This window comes from Hyperoodon ampullatus, assembly GCF_949752795.1.
Source record: "Hyperoodon ampullatus genome assembly, chromosome: 1".
Taxonomy (NCBI): Eukaryota; Metazoa; Chordata; class Mammalia; order Artiodactyla; family Ziphiidae; genus Hyperoodon; species Hyperoodon ampullatus.
This window is the reverse complement of record NC_136914.1, coordinates 184,877,931-184,896,874: the sequence shown is the minus strand read 5'-3', so window position 1 is coordinate 184,896,874 and position 18,944 is coordinate 184,877,931. Positions and strand designations below refer to the sequence as shown.

At 38.1% G+C, this 18,944-nt stretch overlaps 1 protein-coding gene across 2 annotated transcripts; it reads left to right on the top strand.

The window, feature by feature from the left end:
* Positions 1 to 461: 461 nt before the first annotated feature.
* On the top strand, positions 462 to 18,632 carry CISD1 (CDGSH iron sulfur domain 1; the record flags this gene model as incomplete). Of its 2 annotated transcripts, none has more annotated exons than XM_079700290.1 (3): positions 462 to 486; positions 8,017 to 8,222; positions 18,220 to 18,632. In XM_079700290.1, 3 exons carry the CDS (start codon positions 462 to 464, stop codon positions 18,307 to 18,309), a joined length of 321 nt encoding a protein of 106 aa, XP_079556416.1. In that variant the 3' UTR covers positions 18,310 to 18,632. The 2 variants fall into 2 exon arrangements, with proteins under 2 accessions (XP_079556416.1, XP_079556415.1); XM_079700289.1 differs by lacking the exon at positions 462 to 486 and adding an exon at positions 6,913 to 6,952.
* Between the last annotated feature and the right edge of the window lie 312 nt (positions 18,633 to 18,944).

Sequence of the window (18,944 nt, the reverse complement as noted above, 5' to 3'; positions counted from 1 at the left end):
ACTAAGCAAGAAAATTTTGGGTAAAACCTTAGATATCTGATTATGGCAAGTGTTATATCAGCACACACCCTCTGCCCCCATAAATCCGCACACCTGGGAGAGACGTAAAACCTGGTCCGGATTCCTTATTCCAAAGGCCCATCCGCTGGGCTCCAGGTCCAAGCCCCTCAGGACTGCGCAAACTCAGTTGCGACCTCTCTTGGTCTTTTCCTCCTCCCACCTCTTACGGCTGTCAAAATCCGGACTCAGGACTTCCTAAAGGCCCGGAACGCAGCTTCGCGCATGCTCAGCATCAGCCCGGCTGCTTAATACACACGTGCTTATGGCCTACCGCGGCGCCTGCGCGGTCGCAGCCTGCAGTTCGCCGTTAGGACAGACGCCTGTCGCACCTTGACTCCCGCTGTTCGCTCGAGCTGGTCTGTGCTCAGTGTCTTGTGTACATTCTTGCAAGCGACGGCGCCATGAGTATGACTTCCAGCGTACGAGGTGAAGTGGGGCATGGGAGCGGGTGAGGCTGGCGGCCTGCGCACCGGTTGCAGCTCCCTCAGCACCTCTGCGGGCTGTTACGGCTGCCCTGCGTTCCCGCCAGTCTTGTAACCTTGAGATGGAGAAGGGCAAGCGCTCCGCGGACGTGCGGGCTCCCCGGGCCACACGGGGCAAGGGGGCCAGGTCAGGGTATGATCCCGGGGCAAAAGTGGCGTGGGGGCCATGCAGGCATCTACCCAGGTCTGGGTAGTCACCTAACTATACCGCTGCGCTGCTAGCTTTTCTTGTTCTTACCTGAGACTCCTTTCTGTTGTGTCACAGGGCCTGGAAAAAAGGAAAGGTGAAAACAAAAAACAAAAACCCTCTTCCCCCTTCTCAACGTTTAAATTACCGTGGAGTGAGAACGTAGATTTCCTGCAGCCCTCAAGCGATGCATGACTAATAACAGCTTAGTTTTGCACATTTTTTCAAGGGAAGGCACCCAATCCGAGGTCTTCAGTTTTCCCAGGGTTTTTTGTTCTTGCTGTTTTTTGTTTTTAATGCCTCTGGCATCTGGACCTCGGTGGCAGTAGTCCAGGAGAGAGGATTGAAAACTGAGCTCATTGAGCCTTCACCTTTCTCAGCCTTGCTTCCCTTGTGCTAGTACCTAGCGTTTGGAAATGTTACTTCACAGAAGGTCCGATTAAAATTAAGAGACTTTCTAGAGCTTCACTTTATGACAATTCTTGGTGATAGTATAATTGTTAATATAATAGTTTGTACCGCTACGGGATACATGTGATCTTTGCCCAGGTATAAAATACCACCCTCAAGGTTTGGTTACCTGTAACAGTAGTTAGGTAAAGGTAGATTGTCCAGAAATTAATTTAAAATAATCTACTTGATTCATTTAGTAAATATTGAGCATCTGGAGTGCCAGGTTCTGTAAAAGGTCCCTACTAACTTGGCCCTAATTTTGTAATAGATTCTATAAATTGGAGAATTCCGCTTGTTGCCAAAAGTTATCTGTCAGAGTGAGGGTGATAACCCATGACATTTTTAAATTACTAATACGGTATATAGGAGGTGATTATTTGCAAAACATATTTCAAAGGATACTCATCTTTAGGCTCCTTTAAATAGTCACCTTCGTACATTTAAAATAGGGAGTGATTTTTATTGTAAAAAAAAATTTTCCGAGGAATAAGACAATTTTGTAAAATAAGATATTCATGTGACTTGAGCCACTGATAATCTTATAGGAAGACAGTTTGCACTTGTGTGATATGGGACAAAAGATTCCAAAGTGTTTTTTTTTTAATGTGGAGTCATTTTGTATAATTGGGCACTAAACTCTATTTAGGTAGCATACTTTTGAAATGTGAAATAGGTGAACCCTAAGACTCTTAAGACTATAAGCTAATCTTTCCTGTAATCAAGACAAGTTTGTTATTTTTTTGATCTAACTATATGGGAATCCAAAGGTGACTTTCCCATTATTTTGCCATTTTCTAAGGGATAAGAAATTGCTTCGTCAACTGGGTTATTAGCTTAAACTTTAGGTACTCAACTTTGTTACGAGAACTACTTTTTTTCGGCTCTGTTGGGTCTTTGTTGCTGCATGCGGGCTTTCTTCTAGTTGCAGCGAGCAGGGGCTATTCTTCGTTGCCATGCGTGGGCTTCTCATTGCAGTGGCTTCTCTTGTTGCAGAGCACGGGCTCTAGGTGCACTTGCTTCAGTAGTTGTAGCATGCGGGCTCAGTAGTTGTGGCTCGCGGGCTCTAGATCGCAGGCTCGGTAGTTGTGGCGCACGGGCTTAGTTGCTCCGCAGCATGTGGGATCTTCCCAGACCAGGCCTCGAACCCGTGTCCCCTGCATTGTCAGGCAGATTCTTAACCACTGCACCACCAGGGAAGCCCAAGAAGTAACTACTTTTTATTTCACCTAAAAGCATAAGGACTGTTGTGAGGACTATGGGCAGGGACCCCAAAGCCTTTGTAAATCACTTCTACCAGTGTTTCCTTCCTCAAATATAGTGGTGTGGCAAGGTAGGGACGGAATATCTGGTTTGTAATGTTTAGATCTCAAATTGTTCTACTCTCAGTGTTTAAACCAAACCTGTTCATTCCTATAGATTGAAAATCAATTTAGATCTTTTGATTTGGGGGAAGATGACCATGACTTTTCTCAGTTAAGTAAGTGAATTATATATATATTTTTATAATTTGTGTGTATATTATATAATTATAAAGGGCTTAGAATGGTATTTGGCAATGGTAAGCACTATATAAGTATATGTTAAATAAAAGGGTGTATATGGGCATGCAGAATTCTTGTTTATATTCAGGAAAAAAATAATGGGCAGGTTAGAAATAAAATGAATGGCGATCAGGTCAGGACATGAATCTGGGAACGGCATTGAGGATGAGTGATTGGAATGGTAATCCGAAGATCCCAGTCAGTGAGATGGCTTTTGATGCCCATTTGGTCGATATTACCAAACTTCTTTTTTCCTTATTGAGGTATAATTGACATACTTATACCAAACTTATTTTTTATGTGATACCAAATATTTATTACAGTTTTAGAAACTGTAATAAATATTAAGAAACATTAAGTGCCTTTCACTGCTACAGAGTCCCCACTCTCTAATGACCCCTCCTCATACCCAGTAGATGACCTCTAGGAAGTTTACTAAACTTCTTGCTCCTTAATACCTCCAAGACTCATTGACTCTGCTCTCATCCTTAATCCCTTCCCTTCTATTTGCAAGGAAGAGATTATCTGAGGCTGTTCTCTCTATATCATCCAGATGCCATTTTCTCCTGCTTCCTTAAGCTCTTGCCTCAGTAATGATACCAATTGCTCTGAATTCTTCTGTCCTCTCACTCACAGGGATTTTCTTCTCTTCAGCCCAAAGTCACTCATAATTCACCCTCATTTAAAAAAAAAAAAAAGCCAACTAAACCAAATATTTTTAAAGGCCTTCCTTCTTCCTGCTGTCCCCTCAAGTCACTTTTTTCTTCATATTTTGCTTTACCCTCCAGTTACAAAATAGGCATTCGTCTATCTGCCTGTGCTTTATTGTACTTCCCAAACCCTGAGCACTACAATGCTTGTAACCAAAACTAAATTTCATTAGTTCTTATTCTCTGACTGTTATATCATTCTCTCTTTTGTTGAAGCTAACTCATAATTTTCCAGTCCATTTAACTTCAACATATAAAAATACTGTTTGGGTTCAATAAATTTATTGAGTCATTTAAAGTAACTATTCAAGGGTTTGTTTTTATCTGAGAAGGAATGTGCAGATCATTCTGTGAATAAAGGAGTTAGCTCCTATGGGTTATGAACAATAAATAATAGGGGATTTGGGGGCGGTAGATGAAACAAGATTGGCAGTGAGTTGATACTTGTTGGAGCTGGGTGAGGGTAAATGGGAGGTCGTTACAGTATTTTCTGTATATGTCTGCAGGATTCCATGATGAAGTTTTATTTTTAATCTCAGGAAGTATTGAAATTCCACAGTTTGATGCAGTAGGTTAAGATGAGGCCAAAGAGAAGTCATTTGGTGTAAGAGCAATGTGACAGTAGGATGGACAGATGGAGTTGCAAATTCAAATTAGGAATCTATTATTTCTTTTTACTTAACTAACATTGAACACTGCCTGTGCACCAGGCCTTGAGAGAAAAACGTTACCAGGCACAGCCTACCAATCTGAGGGTGACCTAAGGGAGGCAAAGATTTAAACACAGCTCCCCTCCCCGCCTCCTGAGGTGGAAGGAACATTCTGATTCTGTGGCAGTTGACACTGGGTAGGAGAGGACAGTTTGGGGCTACCAAAGGGGCTAAAGGAAAAGAAGCAGGGTGAGATTTCTGTCTTAGGTTAAAGCAAAATGATTTCCCACAGTAAAGAAATGAGTTATAAATATGGGTGGGGGATTTGGGAACAAGTTGATGTTTTCTCTATCTCTGAATAATCCTAAGAGAGAAAACCAAAGATTATACAAAGATTGCCAGGGGAAGAGTAAGAAAGGGAGGGATTATTTAGAAATGTATTTTTTGTATTTTCTTTATATGGATGTATTCATGGTATTTGTATAGATAGAGAGCATTGTTAAGCAAGTTAGGGGTTTGATCTAACTATAGGAACACTATACCTTGAGAGAGGTGTACAGAAAAGGGAAGTAAGGATAAAGTAGAAGCGGCAAAAATAAGGCTTAGGATATTTCTGGACACCAGTTTTGAAAGAATGTCTGAAAGGTGCCAACTGAAATATCTTTAGAAATTGGGTCTTGATATAGTCCCTTGTTCAACCTGAGATGGTGTCTGTTCTTAATAGGCATGTACACTATCAAGAACTAAATGTTACTTGGGTTTTATTGTTTGTTTACTGTCTTGGGTTTTCAATTCTTTCTCTATTGTAATTGTTGACTTTTGAATCCATCATCATTCTTGTCTATCTCCATATAGTTTCCTTTTCTTTCTTTTCCCTAGAGTTGCCAGTGGCATCCATAGCTTTTTGCCAGAAAAGACTGATTCAGGCTACAGTAGTGAAATGATAAAACAGCAACATTTTTCTTACTCTGGGAACTTTTATATTTGTCTCTAATGAGGTTAGAGAATTAGAATTTGGGAAGGGAGGAGGGATGGAAATTGTTTTCTTAAGACCTTATCTGGCTCTGTGAGTCTAAAAAGCTCATTGGAGCAAACGCAAAGCCGTTTCCTAGCACACATATGGTGCTATGACATTTATAAAAGTTCATCAGTGACCCTCCTTAGGGGGTAGGGTTACAGAGTGCATGTTTTGATTCCCCACAGGGCAGCCACTCTTGGGTAATATCTAGAGTTAGTTCCCTCTGTGTCAGTTATTCTGTCATTTCTTCCACCATCAAAAATAATCCAAGGGAAGTAAAGGTTTTTAAAAAGTCACCATATGGATTCAGTTGGTAGTAATGAGAAAAGAGAATAGGAGGATGTTTTGATGGCTGAGAAAGATTCTTCTGGCCTATCATAAGTTTCAGGTAGAAATTCATATAGGATTTTTTTTTATATCATGAGACCAATTAATCCTAACCAATTGTAGTTGTTCTTTGGATCTCAGGCCTTTATGTAATACGTAGGCATCATTAAAACAAATCTGATAGAGGTTACTTCAAACTTCACCTCAAAAGTAAAGTGTAACTAAGATCAACAGCATTTAGGGAATTGTATTATTTCAGTCTTTTGGGATATTTCCCTCTTTTAAGTTTATACTAAGGATTTAACATTCAGCAAACATAATTGAATATATATGGGCAAAGCAGTATTTTAGCCCATTTTGTGATAGGTACATTAACTATTCAGAGTGGCTTTCCATTAGCTAAGAAGTAGATTGCTATAACTCCTGACATTTTCTCAAGGGACTTCCATGGTAAAAAAAAAAAAAAAAAAAGCATCAGAAAGGAAGATCATGAATCAAGCTAGAAATCAGTAAAGTTTCAGCCCTGCTTGGAGTTGCCACAGAATGATACCATGAAGCAGCACTAAAATTCAAGGCAGGGAATTCCCTGGTGGTCCAGTGGTTAGGACTCCAGCTCCAGGACTGGAGCTTTCACTGCCGTGGGCTCCTGTTCAATCCCTGGTTGGGGGAATAAGATCCTACAAGCTGTGCAGCACAGCCAAAAAAAAAAAAAAAAAAAAAAAGAAAGTATCCTTTACCAATGAGAAAAAATGATGACATTCATAATAAAACAAATTTTAAAAAATAATAAATAAAAATTTAAAAATTCAGGGCAAATCTACACAAGGTGTGTAGTTTAAAGTATCTTTCAATGAAGCCAAAGGTTTGAAGCTATCAAATAACTTATTAACTTTTCTCAGTCATACAACATCTGGGAAGGGCATAAAGTTAATGTTTATTTTATATAGCAGGGAGGAATAGAACTGTTGTGTGGGCAGGAAAACAAACTAAATTTTTTCATAGAGAAAAATAACTGTTGAAAATAGAATCCAAGGAACATGCTAAATAGGAACACTTGATGAAAACTAAATTATTAAATAAGCTAGAAGAGAAGACCAAGATAAAAGGAACTAAGTGTGAGAGTGGTTGTTCCTTTCCATTAGAGTTTTGTAAGAATGAACTCCAATTTTATGTAAGGAACTATTAGGTTCAATGATTAATCACATTAGTACAATAAGAAATTTGACTCAGTAGTGCAAGTAAGCCATACAGTTAATTATTCATTATATTTTTTTATTTGGTCTTGGAATGTGTTTTTTGTACTTATCTCTCTAGGGCTTTATTTGATAGTCTGGGAACTTATTTCAAACACTGTGAAGATCTGACTTAGGAAATGCTGGGACGCAGTCCAGTGCGTTTCTCCTGACCCCTGTTCAACTTCTTCCTGCAGTCCACTCCATGCTGGGAATAGACAACTCTCCTCTGAGGCTGAGGCTAACCAGACTATGCAGAACTCTCTCCTCTCCAAAATTCTCTGGAACTGGGGTAGTTGTTAAGTGCTTGGATTTCTAAGGGATCCTTGAAAAGCTACGTGAACAGAATAAGTAGATGGCCTATTAGTCAAGCAAATAATTGCGCAGAAAAAATGTCATTAAATTTAAAATGAAGTTTGTAGGGAATTCAGATCATCCACCGGTGGATAATGGAAATTTAGAATTTATTAAAGGAGAATCTAACTAATTATATTATGTTTTCTATAAAATTAGTACCTTCTGAGTTTTATTCTAATGAGACACTTTGAAATTAAAAAACAAAAACAAAAACAAAGCTTTTGAATGACTTGAAGCCCAGAATGCTGCTGGATATATTCCTCTGAATGTTTAATGTTAAGGGTTGGTTTTGTTTTATTTGTCTTTTCTTTTTCTTTGGATACCAGTTCTGTTTGTGGTTATGCATTTTTAAATGACTAAAGGACCTACTATTTAAATGAACTCTGGGACTTCCCTGGCGGTCCAGTGGTTAAGACCCCACTCTTCCACTGCAGGGGCCACAGGTTCAATCCCTCGTCAGGGAACTAAGATCCTGCATGCTTCAGGTGTGGCCAAAAAGAAAAAAAAAAAGAACTCTGATGAGTCATTTTGTTAACATAATCACCTCCTGATTTTTAGAGGGATGAGGAGGGTCTTGTTTGTAATCTGAATTTCTATGGTCTTATTAGTAATCTGAATTTTTATATGTATCTTTTTTTTTTTAAAGCAATAGGTATCTGCAGGCTCACAGGTTATTTTTAATCTATTTATGAACACTTTAAAAAGATTACTAAACTTTGTTTCTTCTCCAATTATAAAATAATTTTTAAGTTTCCCTATTCTATCTTAACTTAGCTAACAATACTGAATAGAAAATACACAATTGCCTCAGTAAGGGCTGGGGAAAGTTTTAACAAGGGACTACTTCACCAGTGTGTTCTGATCACTTTTTTAATGTTAAACACCTTTGACTGTTGGGATGCTTAGTACTCAAAAACTGGATTTCCTGAACGTTCGTGTTAGATTATTAGTATAGATTTTGGTTTTGATAATCATTCCTGTTTTCCTTCCCTGCTCTAGTTGAATGGATTGCAGCGGTTACCATTGCTGCTGGGGCAGCTGCAGTTGGTTATCTAGCTTACAAAAGATTGTATGTCAAAGATCATCGCAACAAATCTATGGTAAACCCTCACATCCAGAAAGACAACCCCAAGGTAGTACATGCTTTTGACATGGAGGATTTGGGAGATAAAGCTGTGTACTGCCGTTGTTGGAGGTCCAAGAAGGTAAGAGAAGCAAGTCCTTTATGCCAGTGCCATCTTTACTGCAACATTTCATTTAAACTATTCTGTCACACTGGTACCATCAAATATCAAGATATCCCTTCTCCTTTGCTTCCTTTTTTTTATGGATTCTGTTTTTCTCTGTTTTCTGTGTACTCTTCAGGAATATATTTACTAAAATGTGTAACCACCATGCAGTGAAATTGCATCGTACCCTCGTCGAGTTAGGCAAATATAACCACATTCTTGGCCAGAGAAGAGAGAAAAATCCCTTTATTTACACTTAGAATTTCCTCCCCAAGTGGGTGTTAGCATTCACTATCCCAGGAAAAGGAGTATGCAGCCTAAATACAAAGAGAAACAGAAGAGGTCATTTTTTTTCCCTTGAGATTTCTAGATTCTAGCACAAGTTTTAGAAATATCAAGAGAAACTTTTGGAAAATTACCCCTGAAAATTTCTTACCTGGTACATATGTATTGACCCTGTATCCTAAGCTTTCTTTAAGCTGCAGCTCCTATATTTAAATATCTAACACAGGATTTTTTTGTATATTTTCTTTTGTGAGAATTGCATTTTATCAAGTTCCGTCTGGAATTATCTCTGTGATACCTGTAGCTTTTAGATAGCAATGACAGCTGGTGATCTGAAGATGGTAAAATGCTCTCCTAAGGTCATCTTGAAAAGCTTCATACATTGAATAACTTCAGAATTTCTGGTACATTTAGAGAAATATGGTGAAATACTGTGTGTACTGCCACTATTAGCATTTAAATAAAATGGATTTTACTAAAGATGACACTATAAGGCCTAAGAAAATAGACAATAAAAATGATGTATCTATTTCTGAAAGCATGTTATGTCAGGGACCTCCTCCCACAGTGGAAAGCCATTATCACAAATCACATATCACAGATAAGGAAGAAGTCACATACTAGGTACTGGAAAGCATATTACACTAACCCCCTTCTCCGGATACAATTGATACTGTATAATCCAGTGGTGATAGAGTGCTTAGATTATGTCATTGTGTCTGAAAACTGCTTGATGAACATATGGAATATGAACGAAAAATCAATAGTCCCATTACAGAAATTGTTCCTTAAGAAGAGCACTGTTCATTTGGAGTGTGGGATTGTTTATAAGTCTTAGTGGAGTTGCTAGAAAATAATCCTCAATAATATTCTGTAGACTAGATCTGGTTTGTTTTTTAAAAATTAACACCTATAATAGGTTTCATTCTCTTGTTGCTCACCAAAATATAAAAAGTAATACCTTTAGGGGCTTCCCTGGTGGTGCAGTGGTTGAGAGTCCGCCTGCCGATGCAGGGGACACGGGTTCGTGCCCTGGTCCGGGAAGATCCCACATGCCGCGGAGCGGCTGGGCCCGTGAGCCATGGCCACTGAGCCTGCGCGTCCAGAGCCTGTGCTCCGCAGCGGGAGAGGCCACAACAGTGAGAGGCCCGCGTACCACAAAAAAAAAAGAGAAAAGAAAGTAATACCTTTAGAAATTAAGGAATTTCTAAGTCCGGAGTTGTAATAGTTCTTTAGTCAGTGATCTTAAGTAGTTCATTTAGTTTCTATTACTATATACATGCTTGAGAACAGTTAAATAATAAAACAGCAGGTATCATAGATGTGTGTAGTAGATGCAGTACGAATGCTTTAAATAAAAGGAAAAGCTTGTTGCACTGTGGGCTAGAATTTTCTGGGAAGGCATAGTGATATATACATGGGAGTTAAATTGCCCCTGGAAAGATTGGTGGCATTGGAATACACTAGCAAGTATTGGGGACTCTTTCTCAGAATCTGTGGGAAAGGACTCATGAGTGAAAGTGGGATCCATGAGGAATCTAGTCTGGTCCTTGCACCTCCCTCCCCGCAGGAATAAGTCCAAATTGAGGAGAATCTTGAGTACCAGCATGAGGAATTTCTGCCTCCCAACATGGGGGAGCTTCTTGTCAGGGATTTCAGACATAAAGTTATACTTACACCAGAGTGCTGGCCGTGGGAATGGAGAAGCATGAACAGATGCATGAACCATTTTGAGGCAAGGATCAGCCAAATGCAATGACTGATTTGTGTGAAAGATTGGGGGAGGAAGACTAAAGCTCATTGAAGTATCTTGCTTAAGATAGGATTGTAGGGTTAGAAGAGGTGGTGCCATCAACGGAAATAAGGAATTCGGGGTGAATGGCTCATTTTCCAGGACACCAATGAGGAGTTCAATTTCAAAGAGTGACATTGAGGTGACATTTGAATGGAAATGTACAGCAGACAGTCTGAAATGTGGGACTAAAGCTGAGACATCAGGGTTGGAGATAGCGATCAGCAAAACTGATGAGTCAAGGGTAGGAATGCAGCAGATCCTTGTTACAGATAAAAATCAAGGGCTAAGTATGAAATCTTGGAGAATTTTCTGCATTTTGTAAAGAGAAGAGCCAAAAAAGGAGATGAAATGGGCCCCAGAGTTAGAATAAAACTAAGAATATCGTGGCTTCACAGTGGAAAAGGGAAAAGTTTCAAAGAAGGTTTGATTGTGAACATCGGCTTGTGCAAAAGACCAGGAGGTGAATAGACTATTATACTAAGACTTGCAAAAGACCAGGAGGTGAATAGACTATTATACTAAGACTGTGGGGTTAAACAATTAGGCAACTGACCTTTTGGGGTCATTTTCACAGAATAATTAGAATAGAAGCTGTGTCCAAATTGATTACAGTATGAATTACTACTAAAGAAATACCAGAAGTCTAAATATATGGCAAAATTTTGGTAAATATGACAGTGAATGGAAAGAAAAAAATATGATGGGGCTTCCCTGGTGGCGCAGTGGTTGGGAGTCCGCCTGCCGATGCAGGGGATACGGGTTCGTGCCCCGGTCTGGGAGGATCCCACATGCCGTGGAGCGGCTGGGCCCGTGAGCCATGGCCGCTGAGCCTGCGCGTCCGGAGCCTGTGCTCTGCAGCGGGAGTGGCCACAACAGTGAGAGGCCCGCATACCGCAAAAAAAAAAAAAAAAAAAAAAATATGATGACTGCTTGAGTGAACTCTGAAGCTTAGCTTTGAAGCCAAGTAAAGGGCGTTTGCTTTGGTAGGGTGTTTCCAGAGGGTAAAGGGTCAATAAAGCGAATATGGACTTTTATGGACTAAGATCTTAAGTATTTCAGGAAGAATAAGAAATGGACACAGGCCAAGCTAGTGGTTTAAATGTTTATTAGACTTTATAAGTCAACAGAACGTTCCAGGATTATTCTTTCATCATACTATTTAGAGTTTCCCTTAGGTAGACTTTAAAGAAAGGAATGCGAGACCAGTCATTTTATTTTCAATTTTCTCAATGTTTCTTTCTTTCTAAGCTTACCTTTTATACCATTATTAATCCTCTTTGCATCTTTGATTTGTCGGTTCTGAATTTTCCCTGAATCTTGGGCACTTTTTATTCCCACATGAGTCGATTCAAAGTTCACTTTTAATATTATTCAAATTAGTGGATGTTCTTATTCTCCAGGCATCTTTGGAATCTCCCCACATTCCTGAGGTTCCTAAGGTTGTCACGCAGGTGCCAAGTCACACACTTACATGCCTGTCCACAGAAGGCTTGATACCTTTGATTAGATGGCTATATTGAGTTTATGTTCAGTAGTTTTTTCCTCATACACCAGTTGTGTTTCTAATACAATAAAATTTAAACTCCTATCTAAAAAAAAAAATTATATGTTATATAAACTAATTCAATGTTAATTCATTATTTTTTTTAATTGAAGTATTGTTGATTTACAATACTGTGTAAGTTTCAGGTGTACAGCGTAGTGATTCAGTTTTGGAGGGGTTTCTTTGCCAATTATATTCCAATATAGGTTATTACAAGCTATTGGATATAATACTCTGTGCTATACAGTAAATCCTGTTGTTTTTCTATTTTATGTGTAGTCCTTTGTATCTGATGATCCCATACTCTTAATTTTGTCCCTTCCCCCTCTAATTCATTCTTAAGGTACAGTCACGAGTAACCTGTTGTGTGTTTCTAACATTTTGAGCAGTTTTCTCAGACCTAATGAATCAGATCTCTTAGTCATGTGCAGAGTTACATGTTTTTAACACACTTCATTCCTCCTCCCTTCCCCCCAATTGGTGTGCCCTCTGCTGTTTCAGAAACTGGACTGTTTCATAGTATTTCACAAAAGGGTTGTCCCTAAGTGAAGTGAGAAGGAAAGGAACCAATACAAAGGAAATGATTAAAGCAACTACAGGGAAAGATACTATTTGAGACAGTGGTATGTTGAGAGGGGTGGAAGGAAAGTAGAGTACGAGCACAGATTTCGGACTCAGCCTTAGAAAGAAAGAGGTAGTCTTACTTTCGAAACAAGGTGAGGGAACATTGATGTCAGAGGGAAGAGTGTGCAACATGGTCTTACTAGATTCCCACCCGCCACTCACCTCGGGTAGATTATGGCGTTTGCTGAGTTGTGTATTGGCCATTGGGGAGGCAGGAGAGATTTGAACAAGGACAGCAGGAGAAGGCAGACTAAGAGATAATCAAGAAAGAGAGGAAAGGTGAACCAGTTCATGCCAGGAGCTCAACTGAAATTGAAATGAAATGTAACTGTGTAGAATAATTTTCTTTCCTTTACAACTTCCGGATTTGAGTTGGGTTTTTTTATTAGTGATGGGTTTGTTTCTGGTGGGTGAGGGTGTGTATGTATGAGTTATGGAAAGTCTCCACTCTATTAATGGTTAGAAATGGGACTTCCCTGACTGTCCAGTGGTTAAGACTTCACACTTCCAATGCAGGGGGCATGGGTTCGATCCCTGGTTGGGGAACTAAGATCCCACAAGCGGCACAGCAGGGCCAAAAAAAAAAAGTGAGTTGCACTGACTCCATTTCTTCATAGAAACAATACTCTGATCGTTGGTTACATTGCTTGCCCAATCCACATAAAGACAGTCTTGTAGGGCTTCCCTGGTGGCGAAGTGGTTAAGAATCCGCCTGCCAATGCAGGAGACACGGGTTCAAGCCCTGGGCCAGGAAGATCCCACATGCCACGGAGCCACTGAGCCCATGCACCACAACTACTGAGTCTGCGCTCCAGAGCCCGCGAGCGTAGAGCCCGCGCTCCACAACAAGAAAAGCCACTGCAATGAGAAGCCCGCGCACCGCAATGAAGAGCAGCACGGGCTCGCCGTGACTAGAGAAAGCCCGTGCGCAACAGCGAAGACCCAACGCAGCCAAAAAAATAAAATTTAAATTAAAAAAAAAAAAGACAGTCTTGTAAAATCTTAATTTTTCTTACATATTTTCCTACTATATCTACTACCATAGGTCTTACTAAAGTAAGTACATAAGAATGGTATAAAATGTCATATTCTCTTGTTTAGTCTCAAAGATCTCATTGCTTTTATTTTCTTTCTCAACCAAAGCAAGCTTGTTTCTCAGAGCAGTTTATAGTAATGAGCCAAATGGCCCCAGGCAACTTCCTTGGAAAATATAATCCAAACTCTAATTAAAAATACAAAGTTTGGCAAAGGAAGCTTCAAAAATTTTTTTTTAATTTTTGCAAGTAGAAGAGGTAAGTGAAGGATGAACAGTTATTTATTTCCATCTTGAATCACCCTAAAAACAGAAACATCGTAACTTGAGATGTGGGACCATTAAAAAGAAACAATTTTTTGTGTTTTTTATGAATACCCTGACAAGGTTGCTAGCTTTCCAAGTAGAGAGCAAGGACCTCTAGTGTTTTTTACCCCTAGACATTTATTTCCACCTCTTCTCCACACCCTCTCTTCTCTAGTTTTAAAGGTATTTGGGATTCGTAGTTTTCTAATTGGGTTAACGAATATGATAGGATATTTTCTGGACCTACAGGAAATTCAACCAATTTAATTCACAAACTTTTCTCCAGGATTTGTTAATAAACAAAGTTTAACATCTTAGAACAAATGTTAGAATCATCTGTAAGCTAAACTTTTTCTCATCAATTTTCTGATTCTTTTATTTTTAAGTATTGATACATGAGCTGAATTAAATGTACCCCTTGTGTTTTTTGTAATTTCAGCTCTTTGCTTGACTTTTTTTTTTTTTTTTTTTTTTTGCGGTACGCGGGTCTCTCATTGTTGTGGCCTCTCCCGCTGCGGAGCACAGGCTCTGGACGCGCAGGCTCAGCGGCCATGGCTCATGGGCGCAGCCGCTCCGCGGCACGTTGGATCCTCCCAGACCGGGGCACGAACCCGTGTCCCCTGCATCGGCAGGCGGACTCTCAACCACTGCGCCACCAGGGAAGCCCCATACAATGTATTCTTAAGAAATTGCTAATCCTATCTTGAAATAACTCATTTTGGCTCTTGGTTGAAAAAAATGTTTAGTCTTTTCATTAACTTAAAATGAGACATCTCTAATGGATAAATATGAGAATGCCTAATCTTCACATGAAGTTTGGGAGATTATTCTGACTAGTGTTAAGTGATACAGGAAGTACTATTAAAAGATATCTGTGCCTCTGAGCAGAATGATTTTGAATACCGAGTTTACATTTTAAAGGCATACAAAGCTTTATGTACTTTAAAGAAGCATGAAAGTTTATTAACAAATAGCCAGGATCTCCTTATTCACTACTTTTTTTTTAACTTTTATTGGAGTATAGTTGATTTACAATGTTGTGTTAGTTTCAGGTGTATAGCAAGTGAATCAGTTATACATACATATATACCCACTCTTTTTTAAATTCTTTTCCCATATAGGTCATTACAGAGTACTGAGTAGAGTTCCCTGTGCTATACTAGTAGGTCCTTACTAGTTATCTATTTTATATACAGTAGTGTGTATATGTCAATCCCAATATCCCAATGTATCCCTCCCCCCACTAACTACTTTTTAAAGAAATATTTTTTAGATTGTTTTTTTCTTTTAATCTTTTTTTAAAATTTATTTATGTACTTGTTTTTGGCTGCATTGGGTCTTAGTTGCTGCGCGTGGGCTCTCTCTAGTTGCAGCGAGCGGGAGCCACTCTTCATTGTGGTGCACTGGCTTCTCTTTGCGGTGGCTTCTCTAGTTGCGGAGCACAGGTTCTAGGCGCACAGGCTTCAGTAGTTGTGACACGCGGGCTCAGTAGCTGTGGCTCGCAGGCTCTACAGCACAGGCTCAGTAGTTGTGGTGCACAGGTTTGGTTGCACCGCGGCACATGGGATCTTCCCAGACCAGGGCTCAAACCCATGTCCCCTGTAATGGCAGGCGGATTCTTAACCACTGTACCACCAGGGAAGCCCTAAAGAAGTATTTATTTTTTACTTGTTTACTTTTAAGGCCATGATGAAACATGTGAATTTCCATTTTTAGGCAGAACCAGATTATTATAAAATTATATCCTCATTTTAGATGTATGGCTTTCTTATCTTTTGTATATTTCTCTACAGATTTCTCTCCTGTTCTTTATATATGGAGAAAAATAATTTGAGAAAATATATTAGTTTTCTAGTATTTTCAATGTGAGATTAAAATAAAAACAAAAGTTAAGGACTTCCCTGGTGGTCCAGTGGTTAAGCCTTCCAATGCAGGGGGTACGGGTTTGACCCCTGGTCAGCGAGCTAAGATCCCACATGCCTTGTGGCCAAAAAAACAAAAAAAACCCAAAAAAACAGAAGCAATATGGTAACAAATTCAATGAAGACTTTAAAAATGGTCCTCTTGAAAAAAAATAAAAGTTAAATATGCTATTTTAGTAAACTATTTGAGACTTTTTACTTTATGAATATTTCATTTTTCAGAAATGTATTTTATAACCTGTGGGCATAAAACCATACAGTGACGTGTTTTATGTGTGCTATTTATAAAAATGGAGTTTTTTTACAATGTAAACTTTTATTCTCACTATAAAATCATCTGTGTTTGTTTATTAAACATATGTCACTTTGAAATGCTGTTCTTTGCTGTGGGATACATTTCAGTTTGATATTTTATGGCCTGTTTCCTCATCCATGCCAAGAAAACACTGAAAGCTTGGGGTCATGTTTTTGTTGCACGGACTCGTTTTTAATATGAATATACTGTACCATATCTTATTGACAGAAATAATGTAACTTTTATATACATTGAATTTATATTGGCACCCCAAGATAGAATTTCTACTTGGAAATATAAGATGTGACGATACCTTGAGTTTTTCTGTAGTTTTTAACTAATTTACCACCTCCCAGAATTATATGCAGATCGTAAAATTAAAGTTGAATTTCTTTAACATCAACCAAATATTATTTTAATCTTAGAATAGACAAGTCTCATCAAAGTTTAATATTATATATCATCATTGCCTAGTTTCAGGTATTGAAAATTATACTTCCTTAATGGAGTAATGGGTGATTTTACTCTTCAGGCCAGGACTCCTGTTACTTTACTCTTCTAAATAGGCTCCTTTAGTGCAACAGTGTACCTTATACTAAACAGTGAAGCTAGATTCTAGAGTGCAGGTACATTCCAGACATCAAGAATGAAACAAAGATGCTCGCTATCATCATTTGACATGAAATAAAAAATGAAAGGTATAATATAGAAGGAAAAAAAATAATGTACTGATAATTGTAAAATCCTGAGGAGACACCTAAAACATTGTTGCATTCTTATTTTTATCATTTAACAGTAGGAAGTACATACTTGCAAAAAACAGTGATATATACACACACACAGACACACACATATATTTATATATATAATATATATCAAGAGTAGTCAGGTATGAAAATATATACCTAATTATAATAACCATAAGACATATAAGGCAGAAGTGATCTTATTAGAAAATGCATGAGACTTGAGGATGAAAAACACAAGAGGAATAAAATAGGACGTGGCCAAAAAATTCTCAAGTTTATCTGGAGGAATAAATAGGTAAAGTTTAATAAAGTTAGGTAAAGAATAAATAGGAAAGTTTTAACAAAGAAGAGTAATGTGAAGGAAAACCAGCCCTACCAAATACCGAAGCCAATTTTAAACACAGTCATTATCCCATTATGAATATGATAATATGAATGATGAATATGATAATGTAGAATCTATAAATACGCATTTTTATATGTAGAATTAATTTTGATAAATTTATGAATAAAGGTATAACAATTTGGGAAGCAATCACCTCTAATAATATTGAAGCAACAGGATCTTAGAACAGAAGTTTGAAAATTGCGCTCTGTAGAACACCGTGATAACGGGTATCAAAGTGAAAGTGTCCATAATCCAATCAGCTTGGGAAGTTTGGGGTTAAAATAGTGTTTTCTATAGCAGAACCTCTTTAAAATAATAATATATGTTGTGATTTAACTGTATATGTTTTTTAAACAAAGAATGAAGTTAAATCAGAATATTTTGCAGGACTTATTAATTTGCAGAGCTCACTCTGGGAAACACTGTTTAAAACTAAATATTTAGTTTTGTCCCTTTTCCTTCAACTGGACACCAAAATGTCTGTGTTTTCTAAAATGTGAAATCTTGGAAAGGAATGGAAATTTATCGCATTTCCAGGAGAAAGAAGTCTCCATGAAGGATGATAAAAAGGGAAATACTTATTTGTATGAAAGAAGAGAAATTAAAGATATGAACAAATAAGCAAAATAAAAAGGGTTGGGTAAAAAATTGCTGCAAAGATGATCAGCAAAAGGATAATGAACAGATTGATTTTAAACAAATGAACTTAGGCTCTTACCAATAGATAGGCCATGGATGTAGTTCACTAGAAAGGAAATATAACTAGTACGTAAACATGGAAAATGTTTTCCACATCCACAATCAAATGTCACAAATGGAAATTCAATTAATGATCTGTGTATTATCCACAAGTCAATTTCTTCCTCCTCCTTAGTGTGTACACTTTACATATGCTCATTAAGAAAACCTGTAAAAGGTAGCCAAGAAAAATCTATTGAGTTATCATGTCATATGTGAATTAAGCATCACCCCCACTCTGCCAAACGTAATACTGATTTTGCAATTAGACATTTCACATTCTTTCTCTTCCTAGTTCCCACTCTGTGATGGCTCTCACACAAAACACAATGAAGAAACTGGAGACAACGTGGGACCTCTGATCATTAAGAAAAAAGACACTTAAATGGACACTTTTGATGCTGCAGACCAACTTGTCATGATGTTTCCTGATCGTTTAATTAGAATGAGTACCACTTGTGTCTAATTCACCTCCCCTGGGTTCTAGATGTGGTATATTGCAAACTACAGCTTTCATATTCACGGCATTTGCCTTACTTGTTGAACCATTGTGGTGCACATTTGTTGAAACAAAAAAAAAAAGGAAAATCCAGTCTCATGGACTGTGGGTTATTTTGGTCTTGTAAGGATCCGTTTCTTTACATTTAAAAATGACATTACAATATAGTTGTATGGCGAAGTTAACGTATTAAATTATTCTCAAAATCATGTATGTGCAGATTGTACTTGTAAGTTTCAAAGAAAAATTAGCACCATTTAATATTACTTAGTTAACCTAGAAAGTAAATTGGGTGTGATTAAACTACGTTAATCTCTTAATAACAATCTAGGAAAAATCTTTTATGACCTTGGTTTTCTTCTTGAACGTGGTAGTGACACTGAGAAAATACAGCTTCTGTGTTTTCAATCAAAATGAACTTTGAATGTTAATTCTGCTTAATTATAAGTGGGCCAGGTCAATAATAAAGGGACAGTAACTTCTTTGTATTCATCTTCATGGATATTTAATTGATCCATTAA